The following is a 23,464-nucleotide window of genomic DNA, read 5'->3' on the forward strand; positions in this document are numbered from 1 at the left end:
GCAGTGAGCCGAGATCGCGCCACTGCACTCCAGCCTGAGTGATAGAGTGAGACTGCATCTCAAAAAAAAAAAAAAAAGAAAGAAATGAGCAAGGGCATAATCTGAGCCAGATAAGTGAAACTGCATTTTCATTTGTCAACAGAAAAATCAGTTGAGGAAGTAGAACAGAAAGTCCTTACTGCTCAGTGCTGGAGAAAGAGGGTCAGAGGCCAAAACCTGTAACTTCACCTCTGCCACTCAACTCTATCCCTCAGGGAACCCAGTTCAAAGCCAGAAGCTGGGCTCCTTTCCTGGAGGCAATGCGGAGAGCAAAGCCTGCACCACACGGGGCTCTGAGGGCTCTGCACAGCACTCAGTTCCCAGGCCTGCCTGCGTGGAGCTGTGGGAGAGCCCAGGACACTGGGAACCCGACAGGCAGACTGAGCATCTTTGACACAAGCATCTCATCAGAGGGGGCACCCGGGACAGCCCTCACTGCCTAGGAGGACACCTGGGCTGAAACAGAACCCCTCACCATGGCTGCCCAGTAGGAAATACACTCCTTAACAAGGACATTTTGCTACAGATTTTTTTTTAAATCTTGTTTCTAAAGCCTCAAGGCAAAGATGTGCCTCCACGCATATTTACATTCAGTGTGCAGGGACACACCCACGTTTTGTCATGTAAATGCCTCCCTGAATGCAGAGCAGCCTGGTCTCAGGCCCTGGAGGCAGATCCTTCAGTGTGGGTCAAAGACAGTGCTTAAGTTCCAGCTCCTCCTCCACGGTCCTTCCTTCCTTGGGAACCAAGGACTCCAGCAATCCCTCCCTATCTCAGAATGCCAGCTACACTCCCAACAATTGAAAGTTGGTGCCAGGCAGCTTCTGGCTCCTTCTGTCCACTGCCCCAACCCAAGGCAAGGAAACAGCATCAGGAGCGCAACATTAAGTCTGCAAAACTGAAAACGGGGCAATCTCGTGTACAGAAATGAGCAAGAGCATAATTTGAGCCAGATAAGCAAAATTTCATTTTCGTTTGTCATCAGAAAAATCAGTGAGGAAGTAGAAGCGAAAGTCACTACCACTCAGTGCTAGAGGCAAAACATAAAGCCTGCGTGCTCCTGACAGAATGTGGTGCTAGCTCAGCAACACGGTCAAACACTTGAGAAGTGTGCAATGCACACCAGGGTCAGCTTGATACACCGAGCAGGGTACGCCCTGAGGCGCAGATCCAGGCAGTGTCCTGGCTCTGGGTGCTCCAATGAGAAGGGCCTGGACACTGACGCCCTGAAGGGATGTGGGCATGGAGCAAAACGCAGCCAGATGATGAGGGGCCAGCCCGGAGGGCCGCGAGTGCCATGGGTGCCAAGCACAGCAAAGGAGGCAGGGAAGCTCTTGGGTCCTCTTCACTCACAGGACATGTTAATAAAATGTCCAATACATGGAGGGATGTAGGGACCAGCCCTACAGGGACTGTGGGTTTTTCTCCTCATGTGTGGAGACGAGAGATTGTAGAAATAAAGACACAAGACAAAGAGACAGAAGAAAAGACAGCTGGGCCCAGGGGACCACTACCACCAAGACGCGGAGACCAGTAGTGGCCCCGAATGCCTGGCTGCACTGTTATTTATTGGATACAAGGCAAAAGGGGCAGGGTAAGGAGTGTGAGTCATCTCCAATGATTGATAAGGTCACGTGAGTCACGTGTCCACTGGACAGGGGGCCCTTCCCTGTATGGCAGCGGAGGCGGAGAGAGAGAGAGGCCAGCTTACACCATTATTTCTTCTATGCATTTCAAAGACTTTTAGTACTTTCACTAATTCTGCTACTGCTATCTAGAAGGCAGAGCCAGGTGTACTGGGTGGAACATGAAAGTGAAACAGCAGTGTGACTGCTGAAGCACAGCACCACGGGGAGATGGTTAGGCCTCCAGATGGCTGTGGGCAGGCCTGACTGATATGAGGCCTATCCACAAGAGGTATGGTGAAGCAGAGTCTGCTATAACTCCCTTTCCCAGTCTGCTGAGTAACGGGTGCCTTCCCTAGGCACTGACGCTACCACTAGACCGAGGTCAGCTAAGTAATGGTTGCCTTCCCAGGCACTGGTGTTACCACTAGACCAAAGAGCCCTCTAGTGGCCCTGTCTGGGCGTGACAGAGGCTCACACTTGTCTTCTGGTCACTTCTCACCGTGCCCCTTCAGCTCCTATCTCTGTATGGCCTGGTTTTTCCTAGGCTGTAAATGTAGAGCAAAGATTATTATAATATTGGAATAAAGAGCAATGCTACAAACTGATGATTAATAATATTCATATATCATCATATCTATAATCTATTTCTAGTATAACTGTTCTCATTTTATATATTTTCTTTATTATACTGGAACAGCTTATGCCCTCGGTCTCTTGCCTTGGCACCTGGGTGGCTTGCCGCCCACAAAGGGAGGAGACAAACTGAGGCTTGCTGTGGGTTGAACCGTGTCCTCCCAAAAGATATATCCCTGTCCTAACCCCTCCTCCCATCTGTGAACATGACCCTACATGGACACAGTGTCTTTGCAGATGTCATCAAGAAAAGGTGATACCAGATTAGGGTGGGCCCTAAATCCAATTACTGGTGTCCTCATCAGAAGAGACAGAGAGACACAAAGTGGAGAACACACCGTGAAGGAGAAGGCAGAGACTGGGGTGATGGGTCAGCCCAGGAACGCAGAGGACCACGGGTCCTTACTAGAAGCTAGCAGAGAAACAGAACAAACTCTCTCAGAGCCTTCCAAGAGGAACCAACCCTTCTGACCCCTAGGTTGAAACTTCCCCTTCCAGAACCGTGAGAATAAATTCCTGAGGCTCTCAGCCACCCAGCTTGTGGCACTTTTGTTACAGCAGCCCTGGGAAGCTCACACACAGCCCTCCTGGAGGCAGTCTCTGTAGGAGACACCGCCCACCCGCCAGAGCGATGCCTACCTCCCGCACCAGCAGCATGGGTGCCCTGGACGGGCACGTGCACACAAACCCCTCTTCACAGGGCTCCCCAGGCCCCAGGGCCCGTCAAGGCAGAAACACTCACCTCGCATACTGTCTCAGGCCAGTGCTGAACCATAATTAGTTTTTTCCACTCATGGTTGTCACTGTTAAAACACAAGAAACTTATTTTTCAAGAACTTTTTTTAAAGTTACAGAAAAAATTCATCCACCCATCCATCCCTTCAATCATTCATTCAGCACCGAGTGCTGGGGGAGGAGGAACACTGCCTGCCCTGCTGCTGCACACACTCCTGTGAGGAAGGCGGTACACCCCTACACTAAGAAGGCACGTGTGGTGGCGTCCAGTGCTGAGTGGCGGAGAACATGAATAGGATAAGGGGAGGAGGGGAGAGGAGGGGAAGCGGAGGCAGGGCAAGCTAGGAGTGCAGCCAGGGAGGGCCTCACTGAAGGGAAGCCACTGAGCCACGAAGCGCCTTTCTCCTAAGGATGCTCAAGAGAAACGCAGACCCACGATCCCTCCCCTGCATTCGTGAAACCCATAAAAGCCTGAAACCTGGTAGTTTTTTGTAATTCATTTGGCAACAAACCATAACCTGAACTAGCATAACGCTATTTATCGTTACTACCCCAACTCAGTTTTTAGACTTCACTTGCTTCTCTGCAGAATTTGTGTCATTTGATTTTAGGGTGCTACTTCAGATGCCACCAGGACTGTTAACTTGAACACGGTATGTGCACTGCATCATGAATGTTATTCACGACATGGTATGCACGCAGCACTGCATCACACGTGTTACCCAGAACCTGGGGCCACACTGGATCACAAACCTGAACACCGTGAAACTCATCTGACTCTAAGACTTCACAGAAGCCACTGTGGAGCAGCAGCTTATTCATGGCAGGAGGCCTCTAGCCAGAACTGCAAGACTTAACGAGACTGAAGTAAAAAGTGCAGCTTGCAAAAAATGCACATGGAAAAAGCCAGCAGCAACACAGGAATATAAGTCAAGCAGACACTTCAGGATAAATCAAATTTTAGAAGGGAAGATTTCAAGTAAAAAGATCAAGTTGTCACACATTAGCTTTTGTAAATAATTGAGTCCTGTTGAATTTGTATAGAATTTACAGTTAAGATGGTATGAAAACTTAGTTGTACATTGGAACTAATTATGCAAGCTCTCAGTATAAAAGGAAAAAAGGGTTCAAACGTGGTGGCTCACCCCTATAATCCCAGCACTTTGGGAGGCAGAGGCAGGAGGATTGCTTGAGCTCAGGAGTTCAAGACCAGCCTGGGCAACATGGTGAAACCCTGTCTCTACAAAAATTAGCCAGGTGTGGTGGCATGAACCTGTAGTCCCAGCTACTTGGAAGGCGCTGAGGCAAGAGGATAGCTTAAGCCCAGGAGGTGGAAGATGCAGTGAGCCCAGATCACATCACTGCACTCCAACCTGGGCTACAGAGCCAGACCCTGTCTCAAAAAAAAAAAAAAAAAAGGATGAGCTGCAGGGTGAGAATTAGAGCTGGTAAAGCATTTTTTACCCTTGGGTGCAAAAACCTTATTTTACATAGTCGGAACCTGAGGCTGGAAAGCTTAGCAACACCCAGGAAGATGAGACTATCAATATGCTTACAACGAAACTACCAAGACTCAGACGTTTGTAACAAATTCTCCATCTAAAACCAGGCAGAGTGATGTGACTGCAGGAGACCCCCTCCCACATACATGCCCCCCTCCCCTATTCACGGAGAAAGTAATGGAGAAGCTAAAGAAAGTCAAAGAAGAAAGAAAAATCACCAAGGTCTCAAAACCAGTTAGAACTTGGGAAAATGCCTGCTGACCTATGAAGCCCTCGTGGTCTGAATCAACCATGTTCTCGCAAATCTTGCCTGCTCAAGTTTGTCCGATTATATCAGCTGCATGAATTATGGGCTGGGGTGGGGGATCCACATATGACAGCCTGTTTTATGCTAATGTTTACTTCCAGCCAGACATCATTCCAAGTTACATTCTGTACCTTAACTGATTTCTCCTGAAGCCAACTCTGTGAGGCAGACTGTTACTATTTCTACTTTACACATGAGGAAACTGGAGCGTAGAGAGCTCAAAGGTCCCACACCTGGGTGTGAACTAGCAGTTTCCACTCAGCGAGCAAGGGCCGGCACGCCACAGACTTCCCCAGTGAGAGGCTCTGAACCTCATGGCCAATAAATAAGGACATAAATGTAGCTCTTTTTCAGAAAATACACTTTCCGGAACACTGAAATATAATGCTACATTTTAATGTACATGATTAAAAATATATACCTAAGGTGTTTAAAAAGTAAAACCCTGGCTGGGTGCAGTGGCTCACGCCTGTAATCCCAGCACTTTGGGAGGCCGAGGCGGGCGGATCACCTGAGGTCAGAAGTTCGAGACCAGCCTGGCTATTAAAAATACAAAAATTAGCCAGGCGTGGTGGTGTGCATCTGTAATCCCACCTACTCAGAGGCTGAGGCAGGAGAATCGCTTGAACCCGGGAGGTGGAGGTTGCAGTGAGCTGAGGTTACGCCACTGTACTCCAGCCTGAGTGACAGAGCAAGACTCTGTCTAAAAAAAAATAAATAAGTAAAACCCACCTTTTCCACACCTACTATGTAAGTAAGAAATCCTTCTATTAACCCGATCATTACCCAAATAGAAAGAAATAATATGGTATTCAAATATTGGTATCTTCCACAGAATTAAAGTTGGAATTCTTTGCAGCACCGCCTGTTTACCCCTAATTAATTTGGGCGGCTGCCACACACACACACACACACACACACACACACACACACACACACACGGAGGGCGAGCCAAGGGAAGGGATTCAGAACAGGATACTCAAAAAGAGGAAGAACAGTCGTTTCACCACCCGCCGCAGTGAAAGCTGAAATTAAGTGTCCCCTCCACGACTTCTTCGACCTCTGAGAGAACTTCGAGTGCAGGAACAGTGCTCCACCAAGCCTGCCACCTGCTTTGTCGCGTCCTAGGCTGGGAGCAGTCTGTGGGATCAGTTTCCAGTCCAGCTCCAGGCTGGAGTGTACCCAGGACCTCACCCTACCCCCTACTCCTTCCCAGGGGTCACCCCGGGGAGTGTTCAGGGCTCCCCAACCCACTTCTTCCCAGGAGTCACCCCAGAGCGTGCCCAGGGCTCCCCCCAACCCACTCCTTCCCAGAGGTCACCCCGGGGCGTGCTCAGGACTCCCCTCATCGCACTCCTTCCCAGAGGTCACTTGTGAGTGTGCTAAGGGCTCCCCCCAACCCACTCCCTCCAGGGGTCACCCCGAGGCGTGCTCAGCTTCCCAACTTCTTCCCAGGGGTCACCCTGGAGCGTGCTCGGCTCCCCCCGCCCTCCCCAGTCGCTGCCCGGGGCTCAGCGACCGCCGACCCCGAGAGCTGCAGCCTTCACCCAGTGGAAAGCTCTAGGGCCCGGCTCCCACGCTCCCCACTTTACCGCAAGGTAACTCACCGCAGGCGCTTGTCCGCACCGCCCAGGCAAAGCAACGCCAGGTAGAGACAGCCCAGCAGGGCCCCGCGCAGGGCTGCAGGGCGCATGGTGCCGACCTGCGGAGAGAACGCTGCCAGCTGCCGCTCCGGCTCCCACTTCCCACCTGCGGCTCGAGGAAGACTTCCGGGAGAAACGCTGTCTCCGAGACCCCGCGCCGCCGCGCTCCCTCCGCTGCAGCAGCGGCCACCGGGTGCGCCCGGAGCCCTGGGACGGCCTAAACCGGTATCTCGCGGGCCCCGCGCCGGGCTCCGGGAATGGCCGCAGCAGCCCTGGCGACCCGGGCCCCTCGGAGCTCCCCTTCAGGATCGTGCACCAAGCGCGCACGTCCCGGGCTCTGCTTCGCGACCCACAGCGACCCCAGCTCCTCCGCGCTGCAGCCGCCGTCCGCCCACGACCACGGTCAGTCGCGTTCCTCCCAGCCCAGGGCGCCCTGCGGGCCTGCACCGGAGCAGAGAGCCACGCCCCCAGGACGGCACGCCCCCGCCGGTGGACACGCCCCCCAGAACGGCACGTCCCCGCCCGGCGTTCACGCCCCGCCCCGTGGTTGGCTCAGAGAGGCCGAGGCAGGAGCAGTTCCGCGGGCCTTGCGGGCGTGTCAGGCGGCTGTGTTCCTTCGCCACGCAGGCGCCCCGCGCCCTTTCTCGCAGCCCTGCGCCACTCCCACACTCCCGGGTCCGAGCTAACCTAGACCACCCGTGAGGGCCGCCCTCGGGGGGACCGCCCGTGTCTGCGCCATCCCCCGCCAGCAAGTGGGCGTGCGGGCCCCAGGGCCACTCTACTCTCCAGGGACAGCCCCCAGCCCAACCCGCGCACCCTGCAGGCCCGCGGTCCGCACGCCGCACCCAATTTCAAAAACTGCGCCCTGCAAGCTGCCCGGGAGCTCCTGACTGCAGATGGTGCTTGGCCGCCCAGGCTCCCCGCAGCCTCCCGCCACCTCGGCGCTCCACTGCGCAGCCCGAGAGACGGCTCCAGAATTAGGAGGGGACCTACTCGGGCCAGTCCCCTGGAAACCTCTCCAGTCTCCCGGTGCTAGGTGCTGGGAGCACCAACATTCCTAGAAGGGCCTGGCCCTCACCCAGCCCTGGGCCTCACCTGCCCCTCCCCGCGGGCCCCAGGAGCCCGGAAGTCATCTCTGTGGGGGCAGCAAAGAGCCGCCTCGGGGCGCGACCTGGGAAGTCATCTTGTGAGGAATCCCCTCCCAGAGGGACGGGCCACCCCCCACGGATGAAGGGGACTTCATGTCAGCCCCACCTTGGCGTAGCCAGGCCCAGTCCCATAGGCCCGGTCTCCTCCCCCCACACCCTGGCCTTCCCAGCCCTTCAAAGGCAGGGGTTCCCCTGCACCCGCCGCCCCGCCCACGGGCTGTGCACCCGGCATTGTCTCTGCAGATGTTTCTCCTCTCTCCCTTCCCTGTCCGCACACCCACAGCTAGTTAAGGCTATTCCTATTTACACGTCGAGTAAACTGCGCCTTCCTCGGGGTCCTCCGCCACTGGTAACTGTCTAAATAGCAGGTGGGCCTGTAGCCTGCTCTCCCACAGGCCTGGACCTTGCCTGCATGCATTACCATTCTTTGAAACAAAATATTTAAATGATTAATCTGTTTTTCCCTCTAGACTGCAAGGCAAGGCCCATGTCTATTTTGCCCACCTTGAGTCCCTGCCACTGAGCACAGTGGATGGGGGACAGTCGGTGCTCAATAAAATGTCACCTGTGGAACAGATGGGGGGGGGGGGGGGGAAATGGCTGACACCTCCTTAGCTCCTCCAGGACCTCCTACAGGTCATGGTGTTATTCTCGTTCTCCTTTTCCCTAACGACTTTTTGTTTTTTTCCGGCTCCTTTCATTCCTTCCTCTCAAGAATATAGGCGCATGCCACAGTTCTTTTTCTCTTTTCTTTTAAGCTAAACAAATAATTTTCTTAAAACAGAAGTGCTTCCCAGAATCCTCATTTTCCTTTAAATCTCAGTCCGGGGTGTCTAAACAGCCCCTTGTCAAGGAGGGCTGTTGTGGCCACTGCCAAATATGAAGCAGATCTGGACTCGGGGAGGGGTGGCGTGGTGAGGGCCATTATTGCAGGGGCCTGGGGGCCTTTTGTCCCTACTAAAAACACAAAAATTAGCTGGGGGGGTGGCACGCGACTGTAATCCTGTGGCAGGAGGAGAGGCAGACAAAACCTCTCAGACACCGAGCTATAGAAGGAAGGGCTTTATTCAGCTGGGAGCATCGGCAAGCTACTGCCTTACAATCCGAGCTCCCCGAATGCACAATTTCTGTCCCTTTTAAGGGCTCACAACATTAAAGATTTCACATGAAAGGGTCGTGATTGATTTGAGCAAGCAAGGGATACGTGACGGGCTGCATGCACCGGTGGTCAGAGAGAAACAGAACAGGGCAGGGAGTTTCACAATGTTCTTCTATACAATGTCTGGAATCTATGAATAACATCGGTCTCTAAGTCATGAGTTGATTTTTAACTACTAGGTTTAGGCCAGGCAGGCCCAGGTCCGGTTTTGGGCCTGGCGCCGGGCTGCCTGTCTTTGATTTCACTTCCTTGTTTTTTTCTTAAAACAGGTACTGAGTATAAAACAATATAAAACAATATGAGAGGGTCTCTCTCTTCCCTCAATCCCAGCTACTCTGGAGGCTGAGGCAGGAGAATCGCTTGAACCCAGGAGGCAGAGGTTGCAGTGAGCCGAGATCGCGCCACTGCACTCCAGCCTGGGCGACAGAGTGAGACTCCGTCAACAACAACAACAAAAAGAATGAATGAAAGAAAGAAGAAAGAGAGAAAAAGAGAGAGAAAGAATGAACTGGGAATGGAGAAGTGGGATGAGAACCTGCCTTCATAGGACATTAGATCAGAGAAGGTTGACCTCGTGGCCAGCCTGTTCTCAGGGGGGACTGACTCAGGCTAAGATGAGGCCAAAAGTCCTCAGCCTCGGGGGAAGAGAGGAGCCTCACCAAGTTTGCTTAACAAGTGTGTTATTTCTATTGACTGGCTCATCATTGATGAGGTGAAGAATGGGAATTGGAGGATCTGTGTCTGGCTTTGTCCTAGGTAATGGGTAGGGGGTGGAGTGAGGGGAGCATCCGTCACTTTTCCCTTTTTTTTTTTTTTTTTGGAGACAGCGCCCAGCCGCATCCCTTTTATCACTCTTATCTATGTTATGTGGGGAAGAGGGGGGTCTCGCAGCAAGCCATTTTCCACAACTCACAGAGAGGAGATTTTTATCAGATAAATTCAGCAGCGTCCTACCCAGCCTGAGGAAGCCACCCAGTCATTTCCTGTTGCACTTCCTTGTTTATTTTCGACACAGTTCTCCCCACCCCTGAGAATTCTTGTCACTTCCTCCTGTACTGCCCACTTCTACTCCCCCACCCCCACATCGGAAGCTAATGAGGAGCTTCAGGCCTCTCGCTGGCATGGGCCCCACCAAGACCCCATATCTCATTCCGTATTCACAATTTTACCTTCTTGTTCTTAAAGAAGGACATCCAAATGGAAAAGCTCTCAAGCCCCCAAAACTTGGATGTGAACCTGGAGCATCTGTCATCTGTCTTGTTCACTACTTGTCCACCTACCAGGATCCTAAACGGAACCCTACGTAGGGAAGAGGCAGCGGCTGTAAAGGCTGGATTTGGGTCTGGAAGCCGCCCAGCTTTACGAAAACAAAGAGGGCTCCAGCATCAAGCAGGCGGGCAGGGGCCAGAGTGGGAATTACATTGACTCACACAACATAGTGTAAAAGGGTACAAACTATGAGGTTTAAAAGATGCTGCTGGCTTGTATAGAAACATGTCCTTAGGAGAGGGGAGGGGGACAGGATGGCAACAGCCATGTCTATGAACAGACATCCTTAAATCCTTGTTAATTCTGAAGAGACCAAGATACTTTCACCACACAACCTCTTCTTGGCATTAGCTCCAGGTTTCCTGTTTCCATGCCAGCTTTTGCTGGGTTATGCTACAATAATACACCGCCCCCAAATCTCAGTGTCTCACTTCAACGGAAGTTGATCATTTATCATTCATTTGCCCATATTCCATGCTGGCTATGCGTCAGATGCCACTGTGGTCCACGGTATTTTTCACTCTGGAACCCAGGCGGTAGGAACAGCCCATATCTGGTGCTGGCCATTCCAATGGCAGAGCAGTGGCACAACTACACAGTTTAGGATTCTCAAGCTCTAAAGAGCTTTGTCACACTTGAAAGAATCTCACCTTAAAAACTCCTTTGCATTCTGCATTACTTATTTGCTGAGAAAGTGAGGCCAGCTGCTGGGTGTTTCCCTGCCCTTTCTCTTCTTTTTCTTTTCCTTTTTTTTTTTGAGACAGAGTCTCACTCTGTCAGCCAGGCTGGAGTGCAGTCCGTGGCACAATCTCGGCTCACAGCAACCTCCGTCTCCCAGGCTCAAACAATTCTCCTGCCCTAGCCTCCCGAGTAGCTGGGATTACAGGCGTGTGCCACCACGTCCAGCTAATTTTTGTATTTTTAGTAGAGACGGAGTTTGACCATGTTGGTCAGGGTGTCCCAGCACCTCTGGCCTTGCCATGCCAGCCTGGCCACTGTGGTACACATTTTGTGGAACTCTTTTATTCTGAGCTGTGGCCATGACAAAAGGAGGACAGGAGAGAAACAGAAAAGACCAGTCATGTGTTTCTCACAATATAATTTGTTCTTCAAGTGTGACTTAACTGATGGAACCAGAGGGAAAAAACTTTTTGGAATTAGACAATAAGAATAAATCAGATCAAATAGCATGCTATTATGAAATGTGAAGCAAAGCAATATATTACATTTAATCATGGATGTCAAATTTTCAAAGCATATTTACTCTGAAAAAGGAAAAGAAAAAAACCCATGAGCTTACACACACACTCACATGCACACACATACACACACATGCACACACATACTCCTATACACGTGGATATTAGGCTGCTTACTTGAGCTGTCTTACAATTATTTATCTTAAAAAGATAAGCAAGGCATTTTAGACTTCTGAGATTTTACTACATAACTGAACTGCTTTACTTTAGATAAGCCCTTCTGCATTACAAATAATAGTTTAATATTACATTAACAGTTAATTTTGGCTGGGCTCGGTGGCTCACACCTGTAATCCCAGCACTTTGGGAGGCTGAGGCAGGCTGATCACCTGAGGTCAGGAGGTCAAGACCAGCCCTACCAACATGGTTAAACCCAGTCTCTACTAAAAATAAAAAAAAAATTAGCCAGGCATGGTGCCAGGTGCCTGTAATCCCACCTACTTGGGAGGCTGAGGCAGGAGAATCGCTTAAACCCAGGAGGCGGAGGTTGCAGTGAGCCGAGATGGCGCCATTGCACTCCAGCCTGGGCGACAGAGCAAGACTCCCTCTCAAAACAACAACAACAACAACAATTTAATAGATATTTAATATGTATTTTTTAAAAAAATAATTTCAACTTTTATTTTAAATGTGGGGGTACATGTGCAGGTTGGTTACACGGGTATACTGCGTGATGCTGAGGTTGGGGGTATGTTCATCCTGTCACCTGGGTAGTGAGCCTAGTATCCTATAGTTAGTTTTTCAACTCTTGCTCTGCTCCCTACCTCCCTTCTGTAATGGTCCCCACTGTCTACTGTTGCCATCTTGTCATCCATGGGTAACCAGGGTTTAGCTCCCACTTACTTATTTATTTTTTGACATTGGAGTCTTGCTCTGTCGCCCAGGCTGGAGTACAGTGGCCTGATCTCCGCTCACTGCAACCTCCGCCTCCCGGATTCAAACAATTCTCCTGTCATATCCTCCTGAGTAAATTGAGATTACAGGCGAGGGCCACCATGCCTAGCTAATTTTTTTTTTTTTTTTTTTTGAGACGGAGTCTCGCTCTGTTGCCCAGGCTGGAGTGCAGTGGTGCGATCTTGGCTCACTGCAAGCTCCGCCTCCCAGGTTCACGCCATTCTCCTGCCTCAGCCTCCCAAGTAGCTGGGACTACAGGCGCCCGCCACCATGCCCAGCTAATTTTTTGTATTTTTAGTAGAGACAGGGTTTCACCGTGTTAGCCAGGATGGTCTCGATCTCCTGACTTCGTGATCCTCCCGCCTCGGCCTCCCAAAGTGCTGGGATTACAGGTGTGAGATACCATGCCCGGCTGCCTAGCTAATTTTTGTATTTTTAGTAGAGATGGGGTTTCACCATATTGGTCAGGCTGGTCTCAAACTCCTGACCTCAAGTGATCCACCTGCCGTGGCCTCCCAAAGTGCTGGGATTACAGGCGTGAGCCACCGTGCCCAGCCTAGCTCCCACTTTTAAGTGAGAACATGTGGTATGGTATTTGGTTTTCTGTTCTTGCATTAATTTGCTTAGAATAATCCAGCTGCATCCGTGTTGCTGCAAAGGACATGATTTCATTATTTCATTATGGCTGTGTAGTATTCTATGCTATATACATACCACACTTTCTTTGTCCAGTCTACCGTGGATGGGCACCTAAGTTGATTCCATGTCTTTGCTATTGTGAATAGCGCTGTGATGAACGTGAGAGTACATGTATCTTTTTGGTAGAATGATTTGTTTTATTTTGGATAGATAGCCAGTAATGGGATTTTTCCTGGGTGAAATGGTAGTTTTTTTTTGTTGTTTGTTTGTTTTGAGATGAAGTCTTGCTCTGTCGCCCAGTCTGGAGTGCAACGGCATGATCTCGGCTCACTGCAACCTCCGCCTCCCAGGTTGAAGCGATTCTCATGCCTCAGCCTCCCGAGTAGCTGGGATTACAGGCACCCGCCACCATGCCCAGCTAATTTTTGTATTTTTTAGTAGAGATGGGGTTTCACCATGTTGGTCAGGCTGGTCTCGAACTCCTGACCTCAGGTGATCCACCCGCCTCAGCCTCCCAAAGTGCTGGGATTACAGGCGTGAGTCACCGCGCCTGACCATGGTAGTTCTTTTTAAAATTCATTGAGAAGTCTCCAAACTGCTTTCCACGGTAGCTGAACTAATTTACATTCCCACCAACAGTGTAGAAATGTTCCTTTTTCTCCACAGCCTTGCCAACATCTGTTGTTTTTTGAGTTTTTTTTTTTTTAAACAGGGTCTCACTTTGTCACCCAGGCTGCAGTGTAATGACGTGAACATTGCTTACTGTAGCCTTGACCTCCTGTACTCAAGTAATTATCCTACCTCGGCCTCCCGAGTAGCTGGAATCACAGGTACACACCACAGCGCCTGGCTAATTTTTAAAAATTTTTTTGTAGGTTGGGCAAGGTGGCTCATGCCTGTAATCCCAGCACTTTGGGAGGCCGAGGCGGGCAGATGACCTGAGTTTGGGAGTTCGAGACCAGCCTGACCAACCTGGAGAAACCCCATCTCTACTAAAAATACAAAATTAGCTGGGCATGGTGGTGTGTGCCTGTAATCCCAGCTACTTGGGAGGCGGATTCAGGAGAATTGCTTGAACCCGGGAGGTGGAGGTTGTGGTGAGCCGAGATCATGCCACTGCACTCCAGCCTGGGCAACAAGAGCGAAACTCCATCTCAAAAAAAAACAAAAGTTTTTTTTTATAGAGATGGAGGCCTCACCATGTTGCCATAGCTGGGGTTTTTGACTTTTTAATAATAGCCATTCTGGTTGGTGTTCTGGTTTTGATTTGCATTTCCCTAACAATCACTGATATTGAGCATTTTTTCATATGTTTGTTGGCTGTTTGTATCTCTTCTTTTGAGAAGTGTCTATTCATGTCTTTTGCCCACTTTTTAATGAGATTATTTGGTTTTTGTTTGTTAAATTATTTAATTTTATGGTAGATCCTGGATATTAGACCTTTGCCAGAGGCAGAGTTTGCAAATATTTTCTCCCATTCTGTAGATTGTTCACTCTGTTGATAGTTTCTTTTGCTGTGCAGAAGCTCTTTAGTTTAATTAGATCTCACTTATCAACTTTCATTTTTGCTGCAATTGCTTTTGAGGACTTGGTCATAAATTCTTTCCAAAGGTCATTGTCCAGAATGGTGAGTCCTGGGTTTTCTTCCAGGATTCTTATAGTATGAGGTCTTTTAAATCTTTAAACCATCTTGAGTTAACTTTTGGTGAAAGATAGGAGTCTAGTTTCATTCTTCTGCATATGGTTAGCCAGCTATCCCAGCACTATTTTTCGAACAGGGAGTCCTTTTCCTATTGCTTATTTTTGTCAACTTTGTGGAAGATCAGATGACTGTAAGTATGTGGTATGCTGCTTCATTTCTGGGTTCTCTACTCTGTTCCATTGGTCTGTGTATCTATTTTTGTACCAGTACCATGCTGTTTTGTTTACTGTAGTCTTTTTTTTTTCTTTCGAGATGAAATCTTACTCTGTGGCCCAGGCTGGAGTGCAGTGGTGCAATCTTGGTTCACTGCAACCTCCGCCTCCTGCCTCAGCCTCCTGAAGCTGAGGATTCTCCTGCCTCAGCCTCCTGAGTAACTGGGACTACAGGTGCGCGCCACCACACCTGGCTGATTTTTTATATTTTTGGTAGAGACGGAGTTTCACCATGTTGGCCAGATGGTCTAGATCTCTTGACCTCGTGATCCGCCCAAGTCAGCCTCCCAAAGTGCTGGGATTACAGGCATGAGCCACCGAGCCCAGCCTACTGTAGACTTATAGTATTGTTTGAAGTTGGATAGTATGATATATCTAGCTTTGTTCTTTTTGCTTAGGATTGCTTTAGCTACTCAGGCTCCTTTAGGTTCCATATGAATTTTAGGATAGTTTAATTCTGTGAAAAAATGATGTTGGCAGTTTGATAAGAATAGCATTAAGTCTATAGATTACTTTGGACAGTATGACCATTTTAACAATATTGATTCTTCCAATCCATGAGCATCAAATGCTTTACTGTTTGTGTCATCTATGATTCCTTTTTTTTTTTTTTTTTGAGATGGGGTCTCGCTCTGTCACCAGGCTGGAGTGCAGTGGTGCAATCTCAGCTCACTGCAACCTCTGCCTCCCAGGTTCAAGCGATTCTCCTGCGTTAGCCTTCTGAATAGCTGGGACTACAGGTGTGCACCACCATGCCCAGCTAATTTTTGCATTTTTAGTGGAGTCGGGATTTCACCATGTTGGCCAGGATGGTATCGATCTCTTGACCTCGTGATCTGCCCATCTTGGCCTCCCAAAGTGCTGGGTTTACAGGAATGAGCCATCACGCCCAGTCTCATCTATGATTTCTTACAGCAGAGTTTTACAGTTTGCCCTGTAGAGATCTTTCACCTCCTTGGTTAGATGTGTTCCTGGATATTTTATTGTTTTTGTGGCCATCATAAATGGAATTGCTTTTTTTGTTTTGTTTTGTTTTTGTTTTTTTTGAGATGGAGTCATGTTCTTGTTGCCCAGGCTGGAGTGCAGTGGTGCGATCTTGGCTCACTGCAACCTCTGCCTCCTAAGTTCAAGCAATTATCCTGCCTCAGCCTCCTGAGTAGCTGGGATTACAGGCGCCCACCACGATGCCCGGCTAATTTTTGTACTTTTTAGTAGAGATGGGGTTTCACCATGTTGACCAGGCCAGTCTCGAACTCCTGACCTCAGGTGATCTGCCCGCCTCGGCCTCCCAAAGGGCTGGGATTACAGGTGTGAGCCACTGCGACTGGCTTATTTTTTTTTATTTTTTTATTTTTTGAGACAGAGTCTTACTCTGTTGCCCAGGCTTGAGTGCAGTTGCACCATCTCAGCTCACTGCAGCCTCCACCTCCTGGACTCAAGCCATCCTCTCGCCTCAACCTCCTGAGTAGCTGGGATTACAGGTGCCCGGCACTACACCAGGCTAATGTATTTTTAGCAGAGACAGATTTTCGTCCTGTTGGCCAGGCTGGTCTCGAACTCCTGACCTCAAGTGATCTGGCCACCTCAGCCTCCCAAAGTGCTGAGATTAGAGGTGTGAGCCACCACACCTGGCCCTGGAATTGCATTCTTGATTTGGCTCTCAGTTTGTACATTATTGGTGGATAGAAATGCTACTAATTTTTGTGTCTTGATTTTGTATCCTGAAACTTCACTGAAGTCATTTATCAGTTCCAGGAGCCTTTTGATAGAGTCTTTATGGTTCTCTAGGTATAGAATCATATTATCAGTGAAGAGAGATAGTTTGATTTCTTCTTTTCCTGTTTTGATGCCTTTTATTTCTCTTGACTGATTGCTCTGGCTAGCCCTTCCAAGACTATGTTAAATAGGAGAGGTGACAGTGGGCATCTTTGTCTTGTTCTGGTTCTCAGGGGGAATGCTTCTGGCTTTTCCCCATTTGGTATGTTGGCTATCAGTTTGTCATAGATGGCTCTTATTATTTTTTTTTTAAATTTTTTTTATTTTTATTGATCATTCTTGGGTGTTTCTCGCAGAGGGGGATTTGGCAGGGTCATAGGACAATAGTGGAGGGAAGGTCAGCAGATAAACAAGTGAACAAAGGTCTCTGGTTTTCCTAGGCAGAGGACCCTGCGGCCTTCCGCAGTGTTTGTGTCCCTGGGTACTTGAGATTAGGGGGTGGTGATGACTCTTAACGAGCATGCTGCCTTCAAGCATCTGTTTAACAAAGCACATCTTGCACCGCCCTTAATCCATTTAACCCTGAGTGGACACAGCACATGTTTCAGAGAGCACAGGGTTGGGGGTAAGGTCATAGATCAACAGGATAAGAATTTTTCTTAGTACAGAGCAAAATGAAAAGTCTCTCATGTCTACCTCTTTCTACACAGACACGGCAACCATCTGATTTCTCAATCTTTTCCCCACCTTTCCCCCCTTTCTATTCCACAAAACCGCCATTGTCATCATGGCCCGTTCTCAATGAGTTGTTGGGTACACCTCCCAGACGGGGTGGTGGCCGGGCAGAGGGGCTCCTCACTTCCCAGTAGGGGCGGCCGGGCAGAGGCGCCCCTCACCTCCCGGACAGGGCGGCTGGCCGGGCGGGGGGCTGACCCCCCCCCACCTCCCTCCCGGACGGGGCGCCTGGCCGGGCAGGGGGCTGATCCCCCCACCTCCCTCCCGGACGGGGCGGCTGGCCGGGCGGGGGGCTGACCCCCCCACCTCCCTCCCAGACGGGGCGGCTGGCCGGGCAGAGGGGCTCCTCACTTCCCAGTAGGGGCGGCCGGGCAGAGGCGCCCCTCACCTTCCGGACGGGGTGGCTGGCCGGGCGGGGGGCTGATCCCCCCACCTCCCTCCCGGACGGGGCGGCTGGCCGGGTGGGGGGCTGACCCCCCACCTCCCTCCCGGTCGGGGCGGCTGGCCGGGCGGGGGGCTGACCCCCCCACCTCCCTCCCGGACGGGGCGGCTGGCTGGGCGGGGGGCTGACCCCACCACCTCCCTCCCGGACAGGGCGGCTGGCCGGGCGGGGGGCTGACCCCCCCCCCACCTCCTTCCCGGACGGGGCGGCTGGCTGGGCAGAGGGGCTCCTCACTTCCCAGTAGGGGCGGCCGGGCAGAGGCACCCCTCACCTCCCGGACAGGGTGGCTGGCCGGGCGGGGGGCTGATCCCCCCACCTCCCTCCCGGACGGGGCGGCTGGCCGGGCAGAGGGGCTCCTCACTTCCCAGTAGGGGCCGCCGGGCAGAGGCACCCCTCACCTCCCGGACGGGGCGGCTGGCCGGGCGGGGGGCTGACCCCCCCACTTCCCTCCCGGACGGGGCGGCTGGCCGGGCAGGGGGTGACCCCCCCACCTCCCTCCCGGACGGGGTGGCTGGCCAGGTGGGGGGCTGACCCCCCACCTCCCTCCTGGACGGGGCGGCTGGCCGGGCAGAGGGGCTCCTCACTTTCCAGTAGGGGCGGCCGGGCAGAGGCGCCCCTCACCTCCCGGACGGGGCGGCTGGCCGGGCGGGGGGCTGACCCCCCCACCTCCCTCCCGGACGGGGCGGCTGGCCTGGCGGGGGCTGACCCCCACCTCCCTCCAGGATGGGGTGGCTGCTGGGCGGAGACGCTCCTCACTTCCCAGATGGGGTGGCTGCCGGGCGGAGGGGCTCCTCACTTCTCAGGCGGGCGGTTGCCGGGCGGAGGGTCTCCTCACTTCTCAGACGGGGCGGCCGGGCAGAGACGCTCCTCACCTCCCGGATGGGGTTGCGGCCAGGTAGAGGCGCTCCTCACATCCCAGACGGGGCGGCGGGGCAGAGGCGCTTCCCACAACTCAGACGATGGGCGGCCGGGCAGAGACGCTCCTCACTTCCTAGATGGGATGGCGGCCGGGAAGAGGCGCTCCTCACTTCCTAGATGGGATGGCGGCCGGGCAGAGACGCTCCTCACTTTCCAGACTGGGCAGCCAGGCAGAGATGCTCCTCACTTCCCAGACGGGGTGGCGGCTGAGCAGAGGCTGCAATCTTGGCACTTTGGGAGGCCAAGGCAGGCGGCTGGGAGGTGGAGGTTGTAGCAAGCCGAGATCACACCACTGCACTCCAGCCTGGGCACCATTGAGCACTGAGTGAACCAGACTCTGTCTGCAATCCCGGCACCTCGGGAGGCCGAGGCTGGCGGATCACTCGCAGTTAGGAGCTGGAGACCAGCCCGGCCAACACAGCGAAACCCCGTCTCCACCAAAAAAATACGAAAACCAGTCAGGCTTGGCAGCGCACGCCTGCAATGGCAGGCACTCGGCAGGCTGAGGCAGGAGAATCAGGCAGGGAGGTTGCAGTGAGCCGAGATGGCAGCAGTACAGTCCAGCTTTGGCTCGGCATCAGAGGGAGACCGTGGAAAGAGAGGGAGAGGGAGACCGTGAGGAGAGGGAGACGGAGAGGGAGAGGGAGAGGGAGAGGGAGAGGGAGAGGGAGAGGGAGAGCTATTTTGAAATTGTTCCTTTGAGGCCTAGTTTGTTGAGGGCTTTTATCATGAAAGGATGTTGGATTTTACTGAAAGCTTTTCCCATGTCTATTGAGATGATCATATGGTTTTTGTCTTTAGTTCTGTTTATGTGATGCATTATATTTGTTGATTTGTGTATGTTGCTGCTGGATTTGGTTTGCTAGTATTTTGTTGAGGATTTTTCTGTCTGTGTTCATCAGGGATATTAGCCTGTGATTTTCTCTTTTTTTGTTGTGTCTTTGCCAGGTTTTGGTATTAGGGTGATTCTGGCTTTGTAGGATGAATTAGGGAGGAGTTTCTCCTGCTTGATTTTTTGGAATCATTTCCAAAAATGATTCCAAGAATCAACTGAGAGCTAGGATTGGTACTAGCTCTTCTTTGAACATCTGGTAGAATTCAGCTGTGCATCCATCTGGACCAGGGCTTTTTTTGTTTGGTAGGTTTTTTATTACTGATTCAAGTTTGGAACTTGATATTGTTCTGTTCAGGGTTTCAATTTCTTCCTGATTCAATCTTGGAAGGTTGTGTGCTTCCAGAAATTTCTCCATTTCCTCTAGATTTTCTAGTTTGTGCGCATAGAGGTGTTGATAATAGTCTCTGAGGACCTTTTGTATTTCTGTGGTATTGGTTGCAATATTGCCTTTGTCATTTCTCATTGTGCTTATTTGGATCTTTTGTCTCTCTCGTTTTCTTTGTTACTCTAGCTAGTGGTCTGCCAGTCTTGTTTATCTTTTCAAATAACCAGTTATTGGTTTTGTTGATTCTGTGTATGGATTTTTGCATCTCAATTTGGTTTAGTTCTGCTCTGATTTTAGTTACTTATTTTATTCTGTTAGTTTTAGGTTTAGTTTGTTGTTGTTTTTCTAGTTCTTCTAGGAATTATATTAGATGGTTAATTTGAGATCTTTCTAACTTTTTGAGGTAGGCGTTAAGTGCTATAAACTTTCCTCTTAACACTGCTTTTGCTGCATCCCAGAGATTTTGGTATGTTGTATCTTTGTTTTCATTTATTTAAAATAATTTTTTAATTTCTGCCTTAACTTTATTGTTTGCTCAAAAGTCATTCAGGAGTAAGTTTTTTAATTTCCATGTAATTGTGTGGTTTTCAGAGATCTTCTTGGTATTGATTTCTGTTTTATTCCACCGTGGCTCAAGATTGTGGTTGGTATGATCTTGATTTTTTGAATTTATTGAGACTTGCTTTATGGCTAAGCTAGTGATCAATCTTGATGTATGTTCTGTGTGCAGATGAGAAGAGTGGTTGATCAGTGGAGTGTTCTGTAGGTGTCAATTAGGTCCAGCTGGTTGTGTCCAATTTAAGTCCAGAATTTCTTTGTTGTTTTCTGCCTCAATGACCTTTCCAATGGGGTGTCGAAAACCTCCGCTACTATTTTATGGCTGTCTAGGTCTTTTCATAGGTCTAGAAGTACTTGTTTTATGAATCTGGGTGCTCCAATGTTGGGTGCATATATATTTAGGATAGTTAAGTCTTCTTGTTTAATTGAAATCTTTATCATTATTTAATGCCCTTCTTTGTCCTTTTCTACTTTTGTTGGTTTAAAGTCTATTTTATCTGATATAAGAATAGTGACTCTGGCTCTTTTTTTTGTTTTGTTTTCCATTTGCATAATAAATATTTATCCAATCCTTTACTTTGAGCCTATGGGTGTCATTATGTATGAGATGAGTCTTCTGAAGTCAGCACTCGGATAGGTCTTGTTTTTTCAATCCAACTTGCACTCTGTGCCTTTCAAAAAAAATAAAGATAGGATCTCACTTTGTTGTCCAGGCTGGTCTCAAACTCCTGAGCTGAAGCAATCCACCCACCTCAGCCTCCCAAAGGATCACAAGCATGAGTCACTGTGCCTGGCCATGACATTCTTTATAACATTTTATTTTTCTTGATACAATTTCTTTTGATTTTCTTTATAAAATTCATCTTTTTGTCATTAAAGTCCTGTTTTGTACTGTCATACATTTGGCCTCAAATTCCATATCAGTTAATACACATATTGCTACTCCTGCCTTATTTTGTTAAAGGGAACCCTGGTTCTTTTTAGTTGAAATTTGTATTTAGAGGTCATAGTCCTGGCCCAAGGGTTGCTTATTGCCCCTGGGTTGGTCCTTGTTTCTAACACTTTTCAGCAGATAGAGCTAGGAAATAAATTTTGTTTGCTCATTTGTTCTATTTATGGTTTTTTTCTTTTTCTTTCTTTTTTTCTTTCTTTCTTTTTTTTTTTTGAGATGGAGTCTCACTCTGTTACCCAGGCTGGAGTGCAGTGGCGTGATCTCAGCTCACTGCAACTTCTGCCTCCCAGGTTCAAGTGATTCTCCTGCCTCAGCCTCCCAAACAGCTGGACTTACAAGTGTGTGCCACCATGTCTGGCTAATTTTTTTGTATTTTTAGTGGAGACAGGGTTTCACCATATTGGTCAGGCTGGTCTTGAACTCCTGACCTCAGGTGATCCACTTGCCTTGGCCTCCCAAAGTGCTGCGATTACAGGCGTGAGCCACTGCGCCCGGCCTTGATTTATGTTTTTTTAAAAGAAAATATATCATGAGTCCATATTGACGTTTATAAATCAAATTTAGGAATAAAAGGGTTTTCTTATTTTGTTATTTTATTTTGTTTTCTTATATTGACATATCTTTGCATTTTCCTTTAATCTCTTTCAAGCATTTGGCCACAGATTAAAAAGTGGAGTCTATTTAGTCTAAAGGCTACCTTGTTCCTTCTTCAAAATATAGTTAGTCATTAAAGTAATTTACTTTTACTCTTGGAGCTGATTTTGGCTTGGGAAGCTAGTTAAACCACAAAATTGTTTACCTGGACTAGATTAAGATGATGACTTATGACTTGTCTTCACTAGCTTGAAGTAAACCAGACGTCCTCATCATTTGGCTTTTATTATTGTCCTAATAAGTCTGTGTGTGGGATGGCTAATTGGCTCATCATAGTGTTAACCTTCTGTACATGTCTGTTAATATCAACATCAAACAGAAGCATCGGGGGAAAGAACATTAAAGGCAGGTACAGGGGAAGAGACTGAAGGGTTGCTCCGCACCAGACAAGCAACAGGAATAGAAAATGCACCAGAACGCAAAGCCAGCCATGGCGCATGGCTCAGAATACTAGAAATTAGGCTTTTCCCCAGTCTAACCGTCTCTACTGGTGTGCTAACCTTTCATCTTAGCATCTCTGCTGGTAGTTTCTGCTCCTTCTGCCCTTCACATCCTCTTCATTTGTCAAAATGCAACTCATATTTCATCTTTTTCTTGAAACTTGGCACAATCTAAGCTGATCCGGATCAGCTACTTCAAAATGGAGCAGGGGTGGGAGCTCCAGCAGCAGGAAGAGCAGTTTCAGAAGTAAGGGCGTCAAATAAGGAACAGATGTGGGTTGTTACAGATTGGGAACGGATGTGGGTTACAGATTGGGAATGGATGTGGGTTACAGATTGGGAACGGCTGGAAGGTTGTTTACTGTAATTACGGGCAAGGAGGCAAGGTAGTTAGGCTTTGAAAATAAAGGACAAGAGGAACCTTTGAGGAGGAACTCACTGTTTCCAACAACTTTTAGAATCTTGCTAGGATACAAATGCAAATTATTTTTGTCTCATAGAAAAGATAATTTCTGAAGTTAAGTTTTAGTTCCCTGAAGGTGCATTAACCAGTTTTGTATCTAGCAATCTCATTCCTCATCTTTCTTCAGCAAATAAACAATGTTTCAGGTTATCTTTGAGCTAGCTTTATCACCTGATTTTTTCCACATCAGTATTAAGTCTTTGACATGCACTTACATCGCATCCTCATACCAATGTATGAGGATTGTGTTTTACAACTTCTTGAAAATTATACTTTGATAAATAAGGGAACCATGACATCTGGAAATCATTGCAGCAGGTAGCTTTGTGTGCACCCCTCCAGCCCCTAGGAGAAGCAGATGGCACCTGTCAAGAGTAAGGGTCGCACACTGGGGCAGAGGGAGGAGTACAGAGGAGCCTTCCCTTAGCAAGATGAATCACTTTTGAGAGAATTCACCTAGGTTACTGTAAGAAGCCCCACTGTCTAGGGACAGAGACATTTCTTGTTGACATTGAAAAGAAAAACCTATACATCCTTGATATGGAGGCCTCGGGTGGGACAAACACCAGGAGCATTTCTGCCCCGGGTTTGCAGGGG

The 23,464-nt window shown here is 49.4% G+C and overlaps 1 protein-coding gene across 3 annotated transcripts in view; it reads right to left on the reverse strand.

Moving 5' to 3' along the window:
• Positions 1-7,612, reverse strand: part of RNASET2 (ribonuclease T2) — a 28,542-nt gene extending 20,930 nt beyond the window's left edge. For all 3 annotated transcript variants that reach the window (XM_001136814.7, XM_054686486.2, XM_063813679.1), the window contains exons 1-2: positions 6,452-7,612; positions 3,043-3,103 (exon numbers count right to left, since the gene is read on the reverse strand). In XM_001136814.7, the coding sequence (XP_001136814.2) occupies positions 3,043-3,103; positions 6,452-6,537 (147 nt within the window). In that variant the 5' untranslated portion in view covers positions 6,538-7,612. The remainder of the gene's footprint in view (positions 1-3,042; positions 3,104-6,451) is intronic.
• Positions 7,613-23,464: the final 15,852 nt, after the last annotated feature.

Source organism: Pan troglodytes, chromosome 5 (genome assembly GCF_028858775.2).
Source record: "Pan troglodytes isolate AG18354 chromosome 5, NHGRI_mPanTro3-v2.0_pri, whole genome shotgun sequence".
Taxonomy (NCBI): Eukaryota; Metazoa; Chordata; class Mammalia; order Primates; family Hominidae; genus Pan; species Pan troglodytes.